A 24,358-nucleotide genomic window follows, 5' to 3' on the forward strand; every position below is an offset into this window, starting at 1 on the left:
TCAGATACAATGATGTTTAACAGGATAAGTGATACAAATGGGCATCAAAACGGGAGATGGGGGAATTACCCCAAACTGGCACCACTAGGTGCAACGTCCACAGATGGAAGAGGACACGTAAATCGTATATGCGGATTAAACTAGGTCATCACAGTGGCAGGTAAGCAACGTCCACAGATGGAAGAGGACACGTAAATCGTGTATGCGGATTAAACTAGGTCATCACAGTGGCAGGTAAGCAACGTCCACAGATGGAAGAGGACACGTAAATCGTACATTGAGCGAGGATCGGTTATCACAGTGGCAGGTAAGCAACGTCCACATATGGAAGAGGACACTTAATTCGTACATATAGACTCAGGTAAGTCATTAAAGGTGAAAAATCACAGCATCCGTAAAAGAAGAGGACACTTAAAGGAAAAGCATGACCTAAGGTAAGTCATGCAATAAACAACTATTCTACTATTGTGTAATGTGTGTAATTATTACAGTACATAAGTAATAAAGGTGAATAAAAAATGTGTAGGATTGTGCTATACTGGCGGAACCGCCCAAAAGGGTCAAAACGGAACCTCTAGAATTAAAATGAACAATCTACCTGGATCCCACTACCCCAAGCGTGTGGAGGTGTAACAACATTTACAATAATAAATTTCATATAATGTGATGTGTAAAATATGTAGAAATGTACTATTCTACTTGGGACCGCCCAAAAGGTCAATACGGTCCCATTGATGTTACAAAAAATGAGGTAACCCTATTCTAACAAGAACATATATAAGTGTACTACAATATCAGTCTAGCAAAATGATCTATAAGAATGATGAAAAAAGAAAGCCTTCGTTGAGGCCATGGGGAGATTGGGTATTGAGCATATAAACCCAGCGGCATTCACTCTGGCGGAGTTTCCGATCCCAATCTCCTTTACGTGGCCCCCACGGTATGTGCTCATTACCTGTACCCTCCTTGGTGGAGGCTTATAACATGTCGGGCCACTGGTGTGTCAATCTCATTGCGGATCGTGCCTAGGTGTTCCAGAACTCTGACTTTCAATTGTCTGTGGATTTCACCCACATATTGCTTACTACATTTGCAGGAGATAACATTATGACCCCAGTGGTCAGACAGTTGATAAAGCTCTTGATTTTATAGGTCTTCGTGTTTTCTGAGTCTGTGAAGATTTTGGTCACCTGCATGGAGGTGCATGCTTTGCACCGTCCACATTTATAGAAGCCACATGGTTTTGGACTAAGCCATGTTTGAGTTGGTTTAGCTTGATAAAAACTGTGTACTAGGCGGTCTCTAAGGTTTTTAGGCCTTCAACATACCATATTCAGTGACTGTTTGAGGATCTGTGACAGATCCGAATCTTGCATCAATATATGCCAGTGTTTTTGTAGAATCTGTCTGATAGATCCCCATTGGTCATTGTACGTACCAATAAACCTGATGGTAGTCTCCATGTTGGTCTGTATTCATTGGCCCTTAGTCAGAAGTGTAGATCTATTAGTGTTGAGGGCTTTACGGTAGGCTTTATTAATCACTGCTTTATTATAGCCACGTTCACTAAATCTACCTGTCATGTCTCCTGATTGTTGTTTGTATTCCTGAATATTAGAGCAATTCCTTCTAAGTCGTGGGAATTGTCCTGTAGGGATACTATTGATCATGTATGGTGGGTGATGGCTATCTGCCTTGAGCAAACTATTAGTTGATGTAATTTTTCTGAAAATAGTTGATTCAAGTTTAACATTCTCACCTTTCGAGATAGGTATAAGATCAATTTTCTCGATCTGACTATGTGCCTCATATGATAAAGCGCCTCCACGGCGGGAAACGCGTCAGAGTTTTAAATGTTAGTGTGTCTGTCCCCTTTTTTGGCTTATATGCCTAATAAATAAATAATTATTTTGCAACTGGCCCTTTTTCTTATTTTCATTAGCAGTGCTTTACTTTTTTCCTCCCTGTTCATGTGCCTCATATGTCAGTTTCAAGTTATGGGTGTTCTGGTTCAGTTTGTGCATGAATTCCTGTAATATTTCAAGTGTCCCACTCCACAGTAACAAAATATCATCTATGTACCTGGACCACATATCTATGTGGCCAGTATACATGTCATACTCATCCATGAACACCACGGCCTCCTCCCACCATCCTAAATATAGGTTTGCATAGGTGGGAGCACACATGGTGCCCATGGCAGTACCTTGTACTTGGTGGTAAATTTTCTGATGGAAAAGAAAATAGTTTTTAGTGAGGACTAATTCGAGTAGTCGGAGAATGAATCGGTTATGTGTGTGACAATTCTCATCTCGTGCCCTTAAGAAAAATTCTACTGCTTTGATGCCTGCCTGGTATGGAATGCTGGTATATAAACTTTCAACATCTATTCCTACAAGCCAGGTGTCAGCATCTACTGTAACATCTTCAATTCTGAGGAGTACATCTTTCGTATCTTTAAGGTATGAGGGGAGTGTACCAATGATATAGGCAAACTCAACCATGTAACTGATCCATCTGTCTGTGTGTCCCTATTGTGTTCTGTTGTGGGAGATCCACTCGCAATGGATCTAAAGTAATTTCTGTCTCTCACTCTATCTCTCTTGGGTGAGTGCACTGACTCATGGGACATACAGCCACTCCTCCAGTATTGAAAGCAAGTGTCCATGGCTGGGATATTCAATGACTTTATATAAATAAGTCGGGATAATCAGCCAGTCAGAGAGTTAAGGTTAATGGCAGCTGCACCACAGCCATTTTCTGTTCTCTAGTTCCGGGTACAGGAAGTTATGGATACAGAAAGATCCGGATACAGGAAGATCCAGATACAGGAAGATCCAGATACAGGAAGATCCAGATACAGGAAGATCCAGACACAGGAAGATCCAGATACAGGAAGATCCAGATACAGGAAGATCCAGATACAGGAAGATCCAGATACAGGAAGATCCAGATACCGGAAGTTATGGCTACAGGAAGATCCGGGTACAGGAAGTTATGGATACAGGAAGATCCAGATACAGGAAGATCCGGATACAGTACCATAGACATCAATATACTGTAATTTCACATAATGTGCATCTCTTCATAGAAAGACACATGGCTACTAAATGATCTAGCAGCTTCTAACACCGGGGATATACCAATGCTAAAAATAATTGTTTTAAATTAAGATTTTATAGTAAAATCAGAAACTTTTAAATGCTCGTCTCTTGCTGTAATCAAATTGTCCATCACAGGCAGAGTCATAAATATCACAGAAGGGGACAGCCAGACAGCAGAACGATGCAGAGCACAGAGGGGGACCACCAAGTGCATTATTTAGGATGAGTATATACAGTATATATGAGAGAGAGAGAGAGAGATACATAGAGATAGAGAGACAAAAAGGGGCGCACACACAAAAAGATATGCCAATACAAGGGCGTCCGCGGTGCACAGTAAAGGTAGAAAGGTATATATGTGTGTGTGTATATATATATATATATATATATATATATATATATATATATATATATATATATATATATATATATATTGTGACAAACGGCTTACTCCGGGGCTCCGTCGTTTGTCCGGGACTGTTTAGAACACGGTCTTTTAGGGTAGGTTAAATGATGAGGCGTCACGTACTGTTCCTTTAAACAGGCTATGCCTGGTTTATTCAGTCCCAGGCACTGAGACTGCCACAGTGCATACAACAGAAAACAGATCAAAACAAAAGCTGCTCACCTGAGCGATAACTTAACATAGATATTCCTGACTCAGGGTTGGAAGTGGCTTTTCCACTCCCAACAACAAAACAAGGTACTTTTGCAGTCTTACACAAATGAACAGAAAGATTGAACCTGTTTGGGGAAGAGGCTTCTCCCCTCTGTAGTTCAGCAGCCTTCCAGCCTCCTGGCTCTTGTGGAGAGACCAGAGCAAACAGGAAATCAGTCTTTCATACCTGATTCCTAATTAGCATGACAGGTGACAGAAATCAGGCAGCAGACAAACTCTGGTCTGGATCTCTCATCCCTCAGTTCCAGCGCTTGCCAAACTGTGGGATGGAGTGTATGTATTATAAGGCTGCACTCCCAGGCCAAACAGGATAGAAACTGTCTAGTATCCTGGGAGCCCTATATACGGAATTTATTACCATCCCCTGGTTTCTGTCACATATCCTCCCCCCCAGCTCAGACCTCGAGGGATGAGCGACCATGGATATTAGGGAGTGCATCCTTGACAACCCGTCAGCATTGCCATGTTTGTGCCCTGACCTGTGTTCCACAGAAAATTTAAAGGGTTGTAGGCTTAGGAACCACCTGGTCACTCTAGCATTCTTTTCCCTGTTTTGACACATCCAGGTAAGGGGTGCATGATCTGTGACCAACCGGAATTTTCTCCCCAACAGATAGTATTTGAGCGTCTCTACAGCCCACTTTATTGCGAGACACTCTTTCTCTACTATGGAGTAATTTTTCTCCTGGGGATTTAGTTTCCTACTTAAATAAAGGATGGGGTGCTCCTCACCTTGAGACTCCTGGGAGAGTACCGCCCCCAGCCCTACCTCAGATGCGTCGGTTTGGACTACGAACTCTTTGGAGAAGTCAGGTGTGACCAACACTGGTTGGGCACAGAGAGCTTCTTTCAGGCTTCTAAAGGCCTGTTCGGTTTCGGGGGACCACTTTACCATTAGCGGTCCTCTTGCTTTTGTGAGGTCAGTTAGTGGGGTTGCCTTAGTTGCAAAATTGGGAATAAACCTTCTATAGTACCCAATTAACCCCAAAAAGGTCCTTACTTGTTTTTTTGTAACTGGCCTTGGCCAATTTTGTATCGCCTCCACTTTGAGTGTTTGGGGTTTGAGTAAACCTCTGCCAATAGAATATCCCAGATACTTGGCCTCCTCCAGACCAATAGTGCATTTAGCGGGGTTAGCAGTTAGTCCAGCAGACCGGACTGCGTCAAGCACAGCTTGGACCTTTGGAAGGTGGGATTGCCAATCTTCACTATGGATTACCACATCATCCAGGTAGGCGGCAGCATACCGAGCATGTGGTTTTAAAATTTTATCCATCATTCTTTGGAATGTGGCAGGAGCTCCATGTAAGCCAAAAGGCAACACCTTATACTGAAAGAGGCCGTCTGGGGTTGAGAAGGCTGTCTTTTCTTTTGCCCTTTCTGTGAGGGGAACCTGCCAGTACCCTTTTGTTAGGTCTAGGGTTGTGAGATATCGGGCTTTGCCCAGTCTCTCTACAAGTTCATCTACCCTGGGCATAGGATAAGTATCAAATTTTGACACCGCGTTTAGTTTCCGGTAGTCATTACAAAACCTTGTTGTACCATCTGGCTTTGGGACTAAGACTATAGGGCTGTTCCACCCACTTTGGGATTCCTCAATTACACCTAGTTTTAGCATTTTTTTAACCTCTAAACTTATAGCCTTTCTTTTGGCCTCTGGGATTCGGTACGGTTTAAGGTTAACTCGGACCCCCGGTTCAGAGACTAGGTCATGTTCAATTACGCTAGTTCGACCTGGCCGTATAGAGAAGATTTCTTTGTTTCTTCTCACTAAATTCTGAACCTCTTGTTTCTGATGAACAGACAGGGTTTCAGCTATGCTAACCTCTGGGTCAGTTTCTTGATTCTCTGACGGACCTGGGGGTACTAGGGTTAACAAGACTTCTCTATCTTTCCAGGGCTTGAGTAGGTTTATATGGTATATTTGCTCAGGTTTCCTCCTACCTGGCTGTCTTACCTTATAATTTACTTCTCCCACTCTTTCCAAGACCTCATATGGCCCATGCCATTTAGCAAGGAATTTACTCTCCACGGTGGGAACCAGAACTAGTACCCTATCACCTGGAGAAAAAATTCTGACCCTAGCACCCTTATTATATGTATTCCTCTGTGCTTCTTGAGCTTTCTCCATGTGTTCCCTCACTATGGGTAGGACTGCAGCAATGCGGTCCTGCATCTGGGCAACATGCTCTATTACACTTCTGTAAGGGGTAACCTCGTGTTCCCAAGTCTCTTTGGCTATATCCAGTAAGCCCCTTGGGTGTCGGCCATACAATAGTTCAAACGGGGAGAAGCCTGTGGATGATTGGGGAACTTCCCTAATGGCAAATAACAGGTACGGTAACAAACAATCCCAGTTTTTCCCATCTTTATCAACCGCCCGCCGTAACATGCTCTTTAAGGTTTTATTGAACCTTTCCACTAAACCATCTGTTTGTGGATGATAGACTGAGGTTCTGAGATGCTTGATTTTTAGGAGTTTACATAGCTCTTTCGTTACTTGGGACATAAATGGTGTTCCCTGGTCAGATAGAATCTCTTTAGGAATCCCGACCCGGGAAAACAGAACTACTAACTCTTTTGCTATGTTTTTAGCTGAGGTGCTACGTAGGGGAACTGCCTCCGGATATCGGGTGGCATAATCTAATATTACCAATATATGCTGATGTCCCCTAGCAGACTTTATTAGGGGTCCTACTAGATCCATAGCAATCCGGTCAAATGGTACCTCTATTATGGGAAGGGGTACCAATGGGCTGCGGTACGCCTTGAACGGGGCGGTGATCTGACATTCTGGGCATGAGGAACAATAATTCGTAATTTGTGCCAGAACCCCAGGCCAATAGAAGCTTCGGAGAACCTTTTCTTTTGTCTTTTCCACCCCTAGGTGTCCCCCCAATGGATGACTATGTGCGAGGTGTAATACTACGTTACGGAATGTCCGTGGTACCAACAATTGTTTAGTTGTAACTGATTTCCTTTTATCAACCCGATATACTAGGTCGTTCTCTACCTCGAAGTAGGGGTAAGCAAGTGACCTATCTGGTTGGCCAGGAGTACTATTCTGGTCCCGTATATTTCCCCTTGCTACCGCTAATGTGGGGTCCTCCCACTGGGCCTTCTTAAAACTCCCAGGACTGACCTCTAGGTCAGCGAGGGTCTTATCCGGTTCTGGGGTGGTAAGTGTCTGCTCAACATCTTGATTTGGGGTATTCCCTACCAAAGTAGTGATGGGGAAGGGAATTTTACAGCACTCCTCCTTTTCCCCCTTCTTATTTGGGCCCTCGTCAACCTCCATTTCTGAAAAAGGGAAAGGATTTGTTTCTTCTAATACTTCGTTATGGTCCGCTATTGAACTCTGGGCGCTATTCTGAGCGGGGGACCACATTTTTAGAAAATGGGGAAAGTCGGTCCCTATTAACACATCATGTGCCAGTTTGGGTACAATACCCACCTTGAAATCTAAAGAACCAAACTCTGTTTCAAAAAAAACATCAACAGTGGAATATTCATGATTATCCCCATGTATACAACAAATTGCCACTCTTTGTGAACTGTTTCTCTGTTTCTTCTTAATGGGCAAGAGGTATTCGGACACTAGTGTGACCATGCTCCCAGAGTCAAGAAGTGCCCGAACCCTCTTACCATTAACCTTTACAAATGCCCACAGATGGTTATTCAAGGGGTCCTCTGGGCTAGGGCCCATACATTGGGACAACAGCGAATAAGGTTCCACGCTGTTGCATTGCATGGGCTCATCATTTAGTGGGCAGATTTTTGCTGTGTGGCCCCTCTCATGACAATTTACACATTTAGGTACATAGTCTGTGTCCCACTTAGAGCCTTTTCCCGGCTCCCCATGTTGGCTATTGCCCTTAGTGTGCGAACCACTGTTGCTTGTGCTGCGTGAAGGGGGTCGCCGCTCTTCAGCGCCCCTTAACCCCGGTACCCTTTTACCGTCTCTGGAAGAGTCCTGGAACCTCGGGTAGTGGGGTTGCTCCACGACTGTGGGTTGCGGGTGCTCTTCTGCTGCATTGTACCTTTCTACGAGGGCCACAAGCTCATCCGCATTGTGGGGGTCACTCCGACTGACCCAACGGCGTAAGGCAGAGGGAAGTTTCCTCAAGAACTGGTCCATGACCAACCGTTCCACGATGTGGCTGGCTGAGTTGATCTCGGGTTGTAGCCACTTCCGAGCGAGGTGGATGAGGTCATACATCTGGCTTCGGGTGGCTTTATCCATCGTGAAGGACCATGCGTGAAACCTTTGGGCGCGAACAGCCGTGGTTACGCCGAGGCGGGCGAGGATCTCGAACTTCAATTTTGCATAGACGTTTGCTTCGGCTGGCTCTAGATCAAAGTAAGCCTTCTGGGGTTCGCCGCTTAGGAAGGGTGCGATTAGACCAGCCCACTCAGCTTCTGGCCATCCCTCTCTCTGTGCCGTGCGTTCAAACGTGAGAAGATAGGCTTCCACATCATCCGAGGGTCCCATCTTCTGAAGGTAGTGGCTTGCCCTGGTCATTTTCGGAACTGGGGCTGCTGCTGCCAGTGGAAGGTTACTGATAGTCCCCCTCAGGATCTCGAGTTCCTGCTGTAAGCCCTGAGCGAACCGCTGTTGCTCCTCTCTCAGCAAGCGGTTTGTCTCTTGCTGGTTTGCATTCGCGTTTTGCAGGGCTTCATTCGTCTGTTGCTGGTTTGCATTCGCCTGTTGCTGGTTGGCATTCGCCTGTTGCTGGTTGGCATTAATCTCTTGCTGGGCTATTAGCAGCTGTTGCTGGGCTGCATTCGTCTGCTGCTGGTTTGCATTAGTTTCTTGCTGGGCTATTAACAGCTGTTGCTGGGTTTCATTCGCGTCTTTCTGGGCAGCGACATTGCGTACCAGCGCACCCACCACGTCTTCCATCTTGTTTGCAGAGGATGAAAAAAACTTTTTTTTTTTTTTTCCTTTCAAAGTTCTTCAACCCGCAGACCCCCTAGTGCTCTGCCCGCATTCTCCACCATATGTGACAAACGGCTTACTCCGGGGCTCCGTCGTTTGTCCGGGACTGTTTAGAACACGGTCTTTTAGGGTAGGTTAAATGATGAGGCGTCACGTACTGTTCCTTTAAACAGGCTATGCCTGGTTTATTCAGTCCCAGGCACTGAGACTGCCACAGTGCATACAACAGAAAACAGATCAAAACAAAAGCTGCTCACCTGAGCGATAACTTAACTTAGATATCCCTGACTCAGGGTTGGAAGTGGCTTTTCCACTCCCAACAACAAAACAAGGTACTTTTGCAGTCTTACACAAATGAACAAGTTTGTTTGCGAAGGTACCCGGGCGCTATCTCTCTTTGTTATATCTAATGTGCAGAAGTATAAAAAGAATGGTGTAAAACTGCCTGTAAATGGTTTTCGGGTGGTATCCTCTTGTGACTCGAAACCCCAGCAGGATCTATCCAGGACCCTTATAGTTAATGAATACAAAAAAGATGGGGGAGCACAATGGTCGGAAACAGGCAGTGTTATATAACTAATAGTTACTTTTTTCTAAGGTGAAGCAAATGTAACCTGAGTAGGTGTGGTAGCTCAGGTGTCTAATGTCTAATTGGGAGGGTGGACACACATGAGTGTATGTGTGTTGGTGTAAAAGTGGAATAAAGGTATATAAGACTTACACGGCCTTGTGTAAGCCCAGTCGCATCAGAGTTTCTTTAGGAGTCCCGTGTGCTTCTGATGAGGCTTTTCTTCTTGCGATGCTGGTTCTTCTTCTTGTTTTGCAGTCCACTTCCTTCTTTGGTTTACAGTGCCGCTCCAGGGGAAATTTCCTCTCGTGTAAACAAAAAGGAGGATAGGGTTAACACATATAATTGTACACACGTCAATGAGGGGGGGGGGATGGTGTGTTTATAAACCACCAAGATTTGTATTATATAATATAGTTTAGCACTCACACGGGCTAGTGTGAGTGTAATCCTATCTTGGTATCTTGTTCTAAAGAAGTTGCCCAAATCAATATCAGGTAATGAAAGGGTAGGGTATGAAGGTATTAATAATAAATATATCACAATACTCACACGGGCCAGTGTGAGTACACACTTCTAGCGGTATCTTGTTCTTTTGTTCCAGTAGTCACCGATGGTGAAGATGGGGTTTAACAAATAAAAGACACTAATGTCTGGGGGGTAAAAACTATCTTTAATAAAACATAAAAAATAAAAACAGAAACAAACTCAGAATACAAACGATTCTGTGGAAAGTGAATGCAAGGGGTAGGCAGTGTGGTGTATAGTTGTAGGGGGTCTCTCTCTTCCGCGTCCGGATGGAGAGCTGCAACTTCACCTCTGCCTCCTCTGTAGTGTGCTTTAAAATGTTCCAAGTGGAGAGCAACGCGTTTCGTCCAGGTACTGGACTTCCTCAGGCTCTGTGTATGTGGTACTCCTATTCCCAGCTTCTTTTATTCTAAGTTTGGCCAATCGTGGCTTAGATGTGGTCTCCGTTCCGCTTTCTGATGCGACGCGGCGTCGCCATCTTGTGAAGTTGCGCGCGCATCCCATCCTCTATTGGTGTTGCGCGTGTAATGAATTCTGGGCATTAATAAAGTTATTCATTGTTGAGGGGTCGCGTGTCTTGCTGTCATAGGCAAGGCAGCCCCATGTCCTTAGTAGTGTCCATGAATGTCTCAATAAAGTTTGTTATTGAAAAAAAGATTTGAAATTGAAAAAAATGAAAAAATGAAAAAATGACGATGGGAAAGTTACACACATATTCCCCTGCATGCAGTATAAATGTGTGCTCCATTGAGGATCTTTATGTGTTTCTCCTTATGTTATGAAGTCTCAAAAGGGATAAAAATAACATAGAGGGTGTCAAAGATATACCTAAAATTGCTGCTACATAAGATACATTATTCTGTACCATATGTCTCTCGATGTGTGATTAAATAAAATAGTATATTTATAATAAATAATGTGTTTTTATTGTGTACTCATTTTGTAAAAAAGGGGTGGTCTTGTTTTTAAATTTAAAATGAAAAATATGATTCAATATTGGTTTTATCGATTTATAAATAGTGTATGCTCTAGTGTGAATTGCCTAATAAGGTGATAGACATAGTTGAGTCTTGTGTTGATAAAAAGTGATTGGTGTTTAAAGTGCAAGGTGTTTAGGCTTAATTTGATTAAATTAAATTAATTGATCTGTTTGTAAATTAATTGAGATAGTTTGTGGATCAATAGGGAATGTATAAAAAATGTATAAAATATATTATCATTTTAATAAAAGGTAGTAATTTAAATATTTAAAGTGCAGTGTGATTAGGGTTACTTATGTGAGATTAATATCTATTTAAAATTGGTGAAAATAGTGTTGATAGTGATATTCCACGGTTTAATAATGAGCAACATGCTAAATTGAAATCCTATGTGAGTAAGTATGACGGGTGGGATATCGTGTTCTAAGTGTGTGCCATCCAAGTTTAAAATGGACTACTGAAAAGGGTGAGTAGAATTGATAATGCCTGAAGCAAGCTAATATCTATATTTAAACAAAAAATACGTCTAAAAATGAAAACAAACAATGTCTAAAAATGAAACGGGAAAATGGTCCCTATCCTTGATAGATCGGTGCAAAAAAGGGGGGGTATTCCATAAGATAAAAAATGTTCTACGTTTTTTAAAAAACATCGTGGTTAAAACAGTCCAATCCTAATGAACAGAGAGAATTTCGAAGTCTTGAGTGAAAGTATCTGTTTACTGGAGGAGAAAGGTAGGTTAGTTATTGCCATGGATTAAACATAGATGTTGTCCAGAGGGTGGAGTATGTGGGCCATAGCCTGGATGCTCACATAAATGCCCCCAGATCTATGTCTATGTTGAGCCCTCTGGGTATCAATGTTTTTAATTTGTATATCCAGAAGGTTTCTCGTTGGCAAAGTTTACGTAGGCGATCCCCACCTCTCCAATTAACGTCTACCCTCTCTATTCCTTTATATGTCAGAAGGTTTGGGTTACCTTCATGGAATAAACTAAAGTGCTTGGAAACGCTGTGTGTCATTAGCTGTCTTTTTATATTTCCCATGTGTTCCAGTACGCGGACTCGCAAAGGTCTTGAAGTGCGGCCCACGTACTGTAGTCCACAGGGGCAGGACAATAAATAAACAATGTAGTCCGTGCGGCAGTCTAAATGTTGATTTATCTTAAACGTTTCTTTTGTGGCATTTGACGTGAATTCCAGTTTGTTTCCCTTCGCTGCTTGTTTGCATGCTTTGCAATTAAAGCAGCTGTGGAAGCCTTTTACTGGGGGTAACCAGGTTTGAATTTTTGATTCCTCTTTCTTAAAGACACTAGGTGCTAATTGGAGTTTAATACATGGCGCCTTTCTAAATATGACTTTTGGGACATTGGGGACATTGTTTTTGAGGACAGGGTCTTGTAATACCACATGCCAGTGTTTTTTTATTATTTTCTGGATTTTCATGGCATCTGCATTGTATGTGCTAATAAACGGGGTTTGATAGTGTGTATTGCCCTGTTTCGCTTTTGAGATCAGCATGTCGCTACGTGTTAGTGAATTAGTTTTGGCTACTGCTGATTCTATGAGTTCTTGAGAGTAGCCTCTTTCAAGAAATCTGCCTTTCAGAATATCGGCTTGATCTCTGAAGGTGCTATCATCAGTGCAATTTCTTCGGACTCTCCGAAACTGACCAAACGGTATGTTGTCTAACCACTTTGGATGGTGGCAGCTACTCGGCATTAGAAAATTATTTGCATCCGTTGGTTTAAAGAATGTTTTTGTCTTGACTACTGAATTTTCTATATATATGTTGAGGTCCAGGAAGTTGATATTTTCCTTGCTGTGCTCTGATGTGAACTCTAAGTTGACGTTGTTTTGATTAATGTGTGTAATGAAATCCCTCAGTCCTAATTCGTCCCCCTTCCATATAAACAGTACGTCATCTATATAGCGATGCCATGAGACCAGGTTTGCGCTAAAGGGGTTGTTAGACCAAATGTTTGATTCTTCCCAGCTCGCTAGGAAAATGTTCGCGTAACTGGGCGCAAACCTGGTCCCCATCGCAGTTCCGCACATCTGGAGGTAGAACAGGCTATTGAACCAAAAAGCATTATGCGTAAGGATGAAATTAATGCTATCAATAATGAAGCTACGCTGTTCTTCTAGGATGTCAGTGTCCTGGCTAATGGCATTCTCTACTGCTTTGAGGCCATCTGTGTGTTGAATGCATGTGTACAACGACTTCACGTCGCAAGTGGCTAACGTGAAGTCTTCCTGCCAAGTTATATCTTTAAGGAGATTTATAACCTGAGTGGTATCTTTAAGGTATGATCTCCCTCTGACGGCATATTTCTGTAGGTAGAAGTCTAAATACTCCGACAGGTTCTGGGTTAAAGACCCTATGCCCGATATTATGGGTCTACCTGGTGGTTTCTCCATGCACTTGTGAATTTTAGGCAAAAAGTAAAATACCGGTAAAATGGGTTTCTCCTGGTGTAAATAGCCCCATTCTTTGTCGCTTAGGATTCCTAATTGTTTCCCTTTTTCCAAAATCCTATCAAGTTCTTGTTTATGAATGTTTGTGGGGTCGTTCCTTAATTGATGGTATGTGGTTATATCTCCCAATATTCTGTTGGCTTCGAGTAAATAAAATTCTGTGTCCATCACCACCACCCCTCCTCCTTTATCCGCTGGCTTGATGGTGATGGACCTATTGTCTGACAGTTCCCTTAGGGCTGCTATTTCTTCCTTATTGAGGTTATTTCTAGGGTTCTTTTTATCCTGCGACAATTTTTCGAGGTCCTCTAAAATCAGTTGGTGATAAACCTCTAGATAATGTCCCTTACTCCCAATAGGGTTGAACTTTGATTTTTCCTTTAAACCGGAATGTACAAAGTTCACTGTTTCTTCCCCCGTTGATATGGGTGTATTAATGGTATCCCTAGTTGCTGCATCTTTATTTAGAAAAAATCTTTTCATGGTTAGGTTTCTTAAAAATTTGTTTGCATCCATGAACATTGTGAAGCCACTGGGTTTTGTTGTGGGTGCAAAATTAAGGCCCCTAGCTATAACTGCGTGTTGTGCATCTGTTAAAACGGTTTTACTAATATTAAAAACTCCTTTTATCTTTGATATTTCTTTTGGAGCTCTCCTTCTCCCTCTCTTTCCTCTCTTTCTCTTTTCTGACCCTTTTTCCTTTCCTCCGTATCTGGTTCTGCTAACGCTGAGAATTTGTTTTTTAATGGAGGGGGGTGTGGTGTGCTTTGCTCTAAAAAAGCCACTGATGCTCCATTTTTCGTCCTTTCCCATACGGGGCTCCTAATGGGCGATCTAACGGGTGATCTACTAGTGCGTCTTGTCCTTTCTGGTTCCCTATCTCTGTGCCTTGAGTGATCTCTCCTGTCTCTAAAATGTTCCCTTTCCCCTCTCCATGGTGGTCTTTCCCTTTTATCTTCCCTTTCATATTGTGGTTTATAATCCCATCCCTGACGTCTCTCCTGACTGTGATGATCTCTTCGATATTGGTCCCTCCTGTCTCTGTGGTCATATCTCCTTTCTCCCTCCCAGAAATGTCGTGGTCTTTCCTGATGATAATGTCTGTGGGGAAGGGAGAAAGGAGATATGACCACAGAGACAGGAGGGACCAATATCGAAGAGATCATCACAGTCAGGAGAGACGTCAGGGATGGGATTATAAACCACAATATGAAAGGGAAGATAAAAGGGAAAGACCACCATGGAGAGGGGAAAGGGAACATTTTAGAGACAGGAGAGATCACTCAAGGCACAGAGATAGGGAACCAGAAAGGACAAGACGCACTAGTAGATCACCCGTTAGATCGCCCATTAGGAGCCCCGTATGGGAAAGGACGAAAAATGGAGCATCAGTGGCTTTTTTAGAGCAAAGCACACCACACCCCCCTCCATTAAAAAACAAATTCTCAGCGTTAGCAGAACCAGATACGGAGGAAAGGAAAAAGGGTCAGAAAAGAGAAAGAGAGGAAAGAGAGGGAGAAGGAGAGCTCCAAAAGAAATATCAAAGATAAAAGGAGTTTTTAATATTAGTAAAACCGTTTTAACAGATGCACAACACGCAGTTATAGCTAGGGGCCTTAATTTTGCACCCACAACAAAACCCAGTGGCTTCACAATGTTCATGGATGCAAACAAATTTTTAAGAAACCTAACCATGAAAAGATTTTTTCTAAATAAAGATGCAGCAACTAGGGATACCATTAATACACCCATATCAACGGGGGAAGAAACAGTGAACTTTGTACATTCCGGTTTAAAGGAAAAATCAAAGTTCAACCCTATTGGGAGTAAGGGACATTATCTAGAGGTTTATCACCAACTGATTTTAGAGGACCTCGAAAAATTGTCGCAGGATAAAAAGAACCCTAGAAATAACCTCAATAAGGAAGAAATAGCAGCCCTAAGGGAACTGTCAGACAATAGGTCCATCACCATCAAGCCAGCGGATAAAGGAGGAGGGGTGGTGGTGATGGACACAGAATTTTATTTACTCGAAGCCAACAGAATATTGGGAGATATAACCACATACCATCAATTAAGGAACGACCCCACAAACATTCATAAACAAGAACTTGATAGGATTTTGGAAAAAGGGAAACAATTAGGAATCCTAAGCGACAAAGAATGGGGCTATTTACACCAGGAGAAATCCATTTTACCGGTATTTTACTTTTTGCCTAAAATTCACAAGTGCATGGAGAAACCACCAGGTAGACCCATAATATCGGGCATAGGGTCTTTAACCCAGAACCTGTCGGAGTATTTAGACTTCTACCTACAGAAATATGCCGTCAGAGGGAGATCATACCTTAAAGATACCACTCAGGTTATAAATCTCCTTAAAGATATAACTTGGCAGGAAGACTTCACGTTAGCCACTTGCGACGTGAAGTCGTTGTACACATGCATTCAACACACAGATGGCCTCAAAGCAGTAGAGAATGCCATTAGCCAGGACACTGACATCCTAGAAGAACAGCGTAGCTTCATTATTGATAGCATTAATTTCATCCTTAAGCATAATGCTTTTTGGTTCAATGGCCTGTTCTACCTCCAGATGTGCGGAACTGCGATGGGGACCAGGTTTGCGCCCAGTTACGCGAACATTTTCCTAGCGAGCTGGGAAGAATCAAACATTTGGTCTAACAACCCCTTTAGCGCAAACCTGGTCTCATGGCATCGCTATATAGATGACGTACTGTTTATATGGAAGGGGGACGAATTAGGACTGAGGGATTTCATTACACACATTAATCAAAACAACGTCAACTTAGAGTTCACATCAGAGCACAGCAAGGAAAATATCAACTTCCTGGACCTCAACATATATATAGAAAATTCAGTAGTCAAGACAAAAACATTCTTTAAACCAACGGATGCAAATAATTTTCTAATGCCGAGTAGCTGCCACCATCCAAAGTGGTTAGACAACATACCGTTTGGTCAGTTTCGGAGAGTCCGAAGAAATTGCACTGATGATAGCACCTTCAGAGATCAAGCCGATATTCTGAAAGGCAGATTTCTTGAAAGAGGCTACTCTCAAGAACTCATAGAATCAGCAGTAGCCAAAACTAATTCACTAACACGTAGCGACATGCTGATCTCAAAAGCGAAACAGGGCAATACACACTATCAAACCCCGTTTATTAGCACATACAATGCAGATGCCATGAAAATCCAGAAAATAATAAAAAAACACTGGCATGTGGTATTACAAGACCCTGTCCTCAAAAACAATGTCCCCAATGTCCCAAAAGTCATATTTAGAAAGGCGCCATGTATTAAACTCCAATTAGCACCTAGTGTCTTTAAGAAAGAGGAATCAAAAATTCAAACCTGGTTACCCCCAGTAAAAGGCTTCCACAGCTGCTTTAATTGCAAAGCATGCAAACAAGCAGCGAAGGGAAACAAACTGGAATTCACGTCAAATGCCACAAAAGAAACGTTTAAGATAAATCAACATTTAGACTGCCGCACGGACTACATTGTTTATTTATTGTCCTGCCCCTGTGGACTACAGTACGTGGGCCGCACTTCAAGACCTTTGCGAGTCCGCGTACTGGAACACATGGGAAATATAAAAAGACAGCTAATGACACACAGCGTTTCCAAGCACTTTAGTTTATTCCATGAAGGTAACCCAAACCTTCTGACATATAAAGGAATAGAGAGGGTAGACGTTAATTGGAGAGGTGGGGATCGCCTACGTAAACTTTGCCAACGAGAAACCTTCTGGATATACAAATTAAAAACATTGATACCCAGAGGGCTCAACATAGACATAGATCTGGGGGCATTTATGTGAGCATCCAGGCTATGGCCCACATACTCCACCCTCTGGACAACATCTATGTTTAATCCATGGCAATAACTAACCTACCTTTCTCCTCCAGTAAACAGATACTTTCACTCAAGACTTCGAAATTCTCTCTGTTCATTAGGATTGGACTGTTTTAACCACGATGTTTTTTAAAAAACGTAGAACATTTTTTATCTTATGGAATACCCCCCCTTTTTTGCACCGATCTATCAAGGATAGGGACCATTTTCCCGTTTCATTTTTAGACATTGTTTGTTTTCATTTTTAGACGTATTTTTTGTTTAAATATAGATATTAGCTTGCTTCAGGCATTATCAATTCTACTCACCCTTTTCAGTAGTCCATTTTAAACTTGGATGGCACACACTTAGAACACGATATCCCACCCGTCATACTTACTCACATAGGATTTCAATTTAGCATGTTGCTCATTATTAAACCGTGGAATATCACTATCAACACTATTTTCACCAATTTTAAATAGATATTAATCTCACATAAGTAACCCTAATCACACTGCACTTTAAATATTTAAATTACTACCTTTTATTAAAATGATAATATATTTTATACATTTTTTATACATTCCCTATTGATCCACAAACTATCTCAATTAATTTACAAACAGATCAATTAATTTAATTTAATCAAATTAAGCCTAAACACCTTGCACTTTAAACACCAATCACTTTTTATCAACACAAGACTCAACTATGTCTATCACCTTATTAGGCAATTCACACTAGAGCATACACTATTTATAAATCGATAAAACCAATATTGAATCATATTTTTCATTTTAAATTTAAAAACAAGACCACCCCTTTTTTACAAAATGAGTACACAATAAAAACACATTATTTATTATAAATATACTATTTTATTTAATCACACATCGAGAGACATATGGTACAGAATAATGTATCTTATGTAGCAGCAATTTTAGGTATATCTTTGACACCCTCTATGTTATTTTTATCCCTTTTGAGACTTCATAACATAAGGAGAAACACATAAAGATCCTCAATGGAGCACACATTTATACTGCATGCAGGGGAATATGTGTGTAACTTTCCCATCGTCATTTTTTCATTTTTTCATTTTTTTCAATTTCAAATCTTTTTTTCAATAACAAACTTTATTGAGACATTCATGGACACTACTAAGGACATGGGGCTGCCTTGCCTATGACAGCAAGACACGCGACCCCTCAACAATGAATAACTTTATTAATGCCCAGAATTCATTACACGCGCAACACCAATAGAGGATGGGATGCGCGCGCAACTTCACAAGATGGCGACGCCGCGTCGCATCAGAAAGCGGAACGGAGACCACATCTAAGCCACGATTGGCCAAACTTAGAATAAAAGAAGCTGGGAATAGGAGTACCACATACACAGAGCCTGAGGAAGTCCAGTACCTGGACGAAACGCGTTGCTCTCCACTTGGAACATTTTAAAGCACACTACAGAGGAGGCAGAGGTGAAGTTGCAGCTCTCCATCCGGACGCGGAAGAGAGAGACCCCCTACAACTATACACCACACTGCCTACCCCTTGCATTCACTTTCCACAGAATCGTTTGTATTCTGAGTTTGTTTCTGTTTTTATTTTTTATGTTTTATTAAAGATAGTTTTTACCCCCCAGACATTAGTGTCTTTTATTTGTTAAACCCCATCTTCACCATCGGTGACTACTGGAACAAAAGAACAAGATACCGCTAGAAGTGTGTACTCACACTGGCCCGTGTGAGTATTGTGATATATTTATTATTAATACCTTCATACCCTACCCTTTCATTACCTGATATTGATTTGGGCAACTTCTTTAGAACAAGATACCAAGATAGGATTACACTCACACTAGCCCGTGTGAGTGCTAAACTATATTATATAATACAAATCTTGGTGGTTTATAAACACACCATCCCCCCCCCCCTCATTGACGTGTGTACAATTATATGTGTTAACCCTATCCTCCTTTTTGTTTACACGAGAGGAAATTTCCCCTGGAGCGGCACTGTAAACCAAAGAAGGAAGTGGACTGCAAAACAAGAAGAAGAACCAGCATCGCAAGAAGAAAAGCCTCATCAGAAGCACACGGGACTCCTAAAGAAACTCTGATGCGACTGGGCTTACACAAGGCCGTGTAAGTCTTATATACCTTTATTCCACTTTTACACCAACACACATACACTCATGTGTGTCCACCCTCCCAATTAGACATTAGACACCTGAGCTACCACACCTACTCAGGTTACATTTGCTTCACCTTAGAAAAAAGTAACTATTAGTTATATAACACTGCCTGTTTCCGACCATTGTGCTCCCCCATCTTTTTTGTATTCATTACACAAATGAACAGAAAGATTGAACCTGTTTGGGGAAGAGGCTTCTCCCCTCTGTAGTTCAGCAGCCTTCCAGCCTCCTGGCTCTTGTGGGGAGACCAGAGCAAACAGGAAAACAGTCTTTCATACCTGATTCCTAATTAGCATGACAGGTGACAGAAATCAGGCAGCAGACAAACTCTGGTCTGGATCTCTCATCCCTCAGTTCCAGCGCTTGCCAAACTGTGGGATGGAGTGTATGTATTATAAGGCTGCACTCCCAGGCCAAACAGGATAGAAACTGTCTAGTATCCTGGGAGCCCTATATACGGAATTTATTACCATCCCCTGGTTTCTGTCACAATATATATATATATATATATATATATATCTTTAAGCTTTTATTAATGTATTAAAGACACAGTCATTACTTTACAGAAATGTCAATGACACTTTCCTTAATTGGGGCGTAGCTGCCTTTAAAGCTAAACGTCTGCCTCTGATACTTCTCACTTTGGTATCTCTCCCAGAATCCCATGCACAAGCGCTCTCACTATATCTCACCTGAGTATATAGGTAGTAACCCTGACCTATTCCTAACATTACACAAGTCTGTAATAAATGGCATTCAGTGATATACAGAATATAGTTCAGTATCATTATGGGGGTTCAGTGATATACAGTATATAGTACAGTATCATTATGGGGGTTCAGTGATATACAGAATATAGTACAGTATCATTATGGGGGTTCAGTGATATACAGTATATAGTACGGTATATAGTACAGTATCATTAGTGGGGGTTAATGCAGAGGTAACTCTTACCCACGCAATGGCCATGATGCCCACGGCAAACAGACTGGGGCCCAGGAGGTTCCACAGTCCGTGACGGTCCAACTGGAGAGCCATGGAGAGAAGCATCGCCCCCAGCAGGTACATCACCTGTGGCAGGAACAGGGGGAGCTTTACATGTATGACAGGGGAGGAGCTTTACACATTACAGGACTGGGGAGTAGTGGTCGAAGTGTGATGGTACCTGACCAGGCATGGCCAACTCCAGTCCCCAAGGGCCACCAACAAGTCAAGTATTAAGGATACCCCTGCTTCTGCAAAGGTGGCTCATTCAGTGGTTCAGTCATAGACTGAGCCACGGATTGAGCCACCTATGCTGAAGCAGGGATATCCCTAAAACCCAACGTATTGGTGACCCTTGAGGACTGGAGTTGGCCATGCCTGTTCTAGACGAGGGTACTTAGTACCCCTTCTACCTCTACAGTTATTTTCCAATACAATTCCGTTTTATTAAAAATATATATATATATATATGTAATGTAAAAAATCCCCCGTGCAAATAGAACATACATTGTGATCCCTACTCCCCGTGTCATTAGAACATACATTGTGATCCCTGCTCCCCCGTGTCATTAGAACATACATTGTGATCCCTACTCCCCCATGTCATTAGAACATACATTGTGATCCCTACTCCCCGTGTCATTAGAACATACATTGTGATCCCTACTCCCCCGTGTCATTAGAACATACATTGTGATCCCTGCTCCCCGTGTCATTAGAACATACATTGTGATCCCTGCTCCCCGTGTCATTAGAACATACAGTGTGATCCCTGCTCCCCCGTGTCATTAGAACATACATTGTGATCCCTACTCCCCCGTGTCATTAGAACATACATTGTGATCCCTACTCCCCCGTGTCATTAGAACATACATTGTGATCCCTACTCCCCGTGTCATTAGAACATACATTGTGATCCCTGCTCCCCGTGTCATTAGAACATACATTGTGATCCCTACTCCCCCGTGTCATTAGAACATACATTGTGATCCCTACTCCCCCGTGTCATTAGAACATACATTGTGATCCCTACTCCCCCGTGTCATTAGAACATACATTGTGATCCCTACTCCCTCGTGTCATTAGAACATACATTGTGATCCCTACTTCCTTGTGTCATTAGAACATACATTGTGATCCCTACTCCCCCGTGTCATTAGAACATACATTGTGATCCCTGCTCCCCCGTGTCATTAGAACATACATTGTGATCCCTTCTCCCCCGTGTCATTAGAACATACATTGTGATCCCTGCTCCCCGTGTCATTAGAACATACATTGTGATCCCTACTCCCCCGTGTCATTAGAACATACATTGTGATCCCTACTCCCTCGTGTCATTAGAACATACATTGTGATCCCTACTCCCCCGTGTCATTAGAACATACATTGTGATCCCTGCTCCCCCGTGTCATTAGAACATACATTGTGATCCCTACTCCCTTGTGTCATTAGAACATACATTGTGATCCCTGCTCCCCGTGTCATTAGAACATACATTGTGATCCCTACTCCCTTGTGTCATTAGAACATACATTGTGATCCCTGCTCCCCCGTGTCATTAGAACATACATTGTGATCCCTACTCCCCCGTGTCATTAGAACATACATTGTGATCCCTACTCCCCGTGTCATTAGAACATACATTGTGATCCCTACTCCCCCGTGTCATTAGAACATACATTGTGATCCCTACTCCCCCGTGTCATTAGAACATACATTGTGATCTCTACTCCCCGTGTCATTAGAACATACATTGTGATCCCTGCTCCCCCGTGTCATTAGAACATACATTGTGATCCCTACTCCCCTGTGTCATTAGAACATACATTGTGATCCCTACTCCCCGTGTCATTAGAACATACATTGTGATCCCTACTCCCCCGTGTCATTAGAACATACATTGTGATCCCTACTCCCCTGTGTCATTAGAACATACATTGTGATCCCTACTCCCCCGTGTCATTAGAACATACATTGTGATCCCTACTCCCCCGTGTCATTAGAACATACATTGTGATCCCTACTCCCCCGTGTCATTAGAACATACATTGTGATCCCTACTCCCCGTGTCATTAGAACATACATTGTGATCCCTACTCCCTCGTGTCATTAGAACATACATTGTGATCCCTACTCCCTGTGTCATTAGAACATACATTGTGATCCCTACTCCCCCATGTCATTAGAACATACATTGTGATCCCTACTCCCCCGTGTCATTAGAATATACATTGTGATCCCTACTCCCCGTGTCATTAGAACATACATTGTGATCCCTACTCCCCCGTGTCATTAGAACATACATTGTGATCCCTACTCCCCCGTGTCATTAGAACATACATTGTGATCCCTGCTCCCCGTGTCATTAGAACATACATTGTGATCCCTGCTCCCCGTGTCATTAGAACATACATTGTGATCCCAGCTCCCCCGTGTCATTAGAACATACATTGTGATCCCTACTCCCTCGTGTCATTAGAACATACATTGTGATCCCTACTCCCTCGTGTCATTAGAACATACATTGTGATCCCTACTCCCCGTGTCATTAGAACATACATTGTGATCCCTGCTCCCCCGTGTCATTAGAACATACATTGTGATCCCTACTCCCCCGTGTCATTAGAACATACATTGTGATCCCTGCTCCCCGTGTCATTAGAACATACATTGTGATCCCTACTCCCCCGTGTCATTAGAACATACATTGTGATCCCTGCTCCCCCATGTCATTAGAACATACATTGTGATCCCTGCTCCCCGTGTCATTAGAACATACATTGTGATCCCTGCTCCCCCGTGTCATTAGAACATACATTGTGATCCCTACTCCCTCGTGTCATTAGAACATACATTGTGATCCCTGCTCCCCCGTGTCATTAGAACATACATTGTGATCCCTACTCCCCCGTGTCATTAGAACATACATTGTGATCCCTACTCCCCCGTGTCATTAGAACATACATTGTGATCCCTACTCCCCCGTGTCATTAGAACATACATTGTGATCCCTGCTCCCCCGTGTCATTAGAACATACATTGTGATCCCTACTCCCCCGTGTCTATAGAACATACATTGTGATCCCTACTCCCTCGTGTCATTAGAACATACATTGTGATCCCTACTCCCCCGTGTCATTAGAACATACATTGTGATCCCTAGTCCCCCGTGTCATTAGAACATACATTGTGATCCCTACTCCCCCGTGTCATTAGAACATACATTGTGATCCCTACTCCCCCGTGTCATTAGAACATACATTGTGATCCCTAGTCCCCCGTGTCATTAGAACATACATTGTGATCCCTACTCCCCCGTATCATTAGAACATACACTGTGATCCCTAATTCCCCGTGTCATTAGAACATACATTGTGATCCCTACTCCCCCGTGTCATTAGAACATACATTGTGATCCCTACTCCCCCGTGTCATTAGAACATACATTGTGATCCCTGCTCCCCGTGTCATTAGAACATACATTGTGATCCCTACTCCCCGTGTCATTAGAACATACTGTACATTGTGATCTCTACTCCCTCGTGTCATTAGAACATACATTGTGATCTCTACACCCTCGTGTCATTAGAACATACATTGTGATCCCTACTCCCCCGTGTCATTAGAACATACATTGTTATCCCTGCTCCCCGTGTCATTAGAACATACATTGTGATCCCTGCTCCCCCGTGTCATTAGAACATACATTGTGATCCCTAATCCCCCGTGTCATTAGAACATACATTGTGATTCCTTCTCCCCCGTGTCATTAGAACATACATTGTGATCCCTGCTCCCACGTGTCATTAGAACATACATTGTGATCCCTACTCCCCCGTGTCATTAGAACATACATTGTGATCCCTGCTCCCCGTGTCATTAGAACATACATTGTGATCCCTACTCCCCCGTGTCATTAGAACATACATTGTGATCCCTACTCCCCCGTATCATTAGAACATACACTGTGATCCCTAATTCCCCGTGTCATTAGAACATACATTGTGATCCCTAATCCCCCGTGTCATTAGAACATA

At 42.6% G+C, this 24,358-nt stretch overlaps 1 protein-coding gene across 1 annotated transcript in view; it reads right to left on the reverse strand.

Moving 5' to 3' along the window:
- The window catches only part of LOC142471220 (transmembrane protein 8B-like), a 60,651-nt gene that overhangs the window by 2,597 nt on the left and 33,696 nt on the right, over positions 1-24,358 (reverse strand). The window contains exon 3 of the mRNA XM_075578057.1: positions 20,289-20,405. Coding sequence (XP_075434172.1) covers positions 20,289-20,405 — 117 coding nt within the window. The remainder of the gene's footprint in view (positions 1-20,288; positions 20,406-24,358) is intronic.

This window comes from Ascaphus truei, chromosome 1 (assembly GCF_040206685.1).
Source record: "Ascaphus truei isolate aAscTru1 chromosome 1, aAscTru1.hap1, whole genome shotgun sequence".
Lineage (NCBI taxonomy): Eukaryota > Metazoa > Chordata > Amphibia > Anura > Ascaphidae > Ascaphus > Ascaphus truei.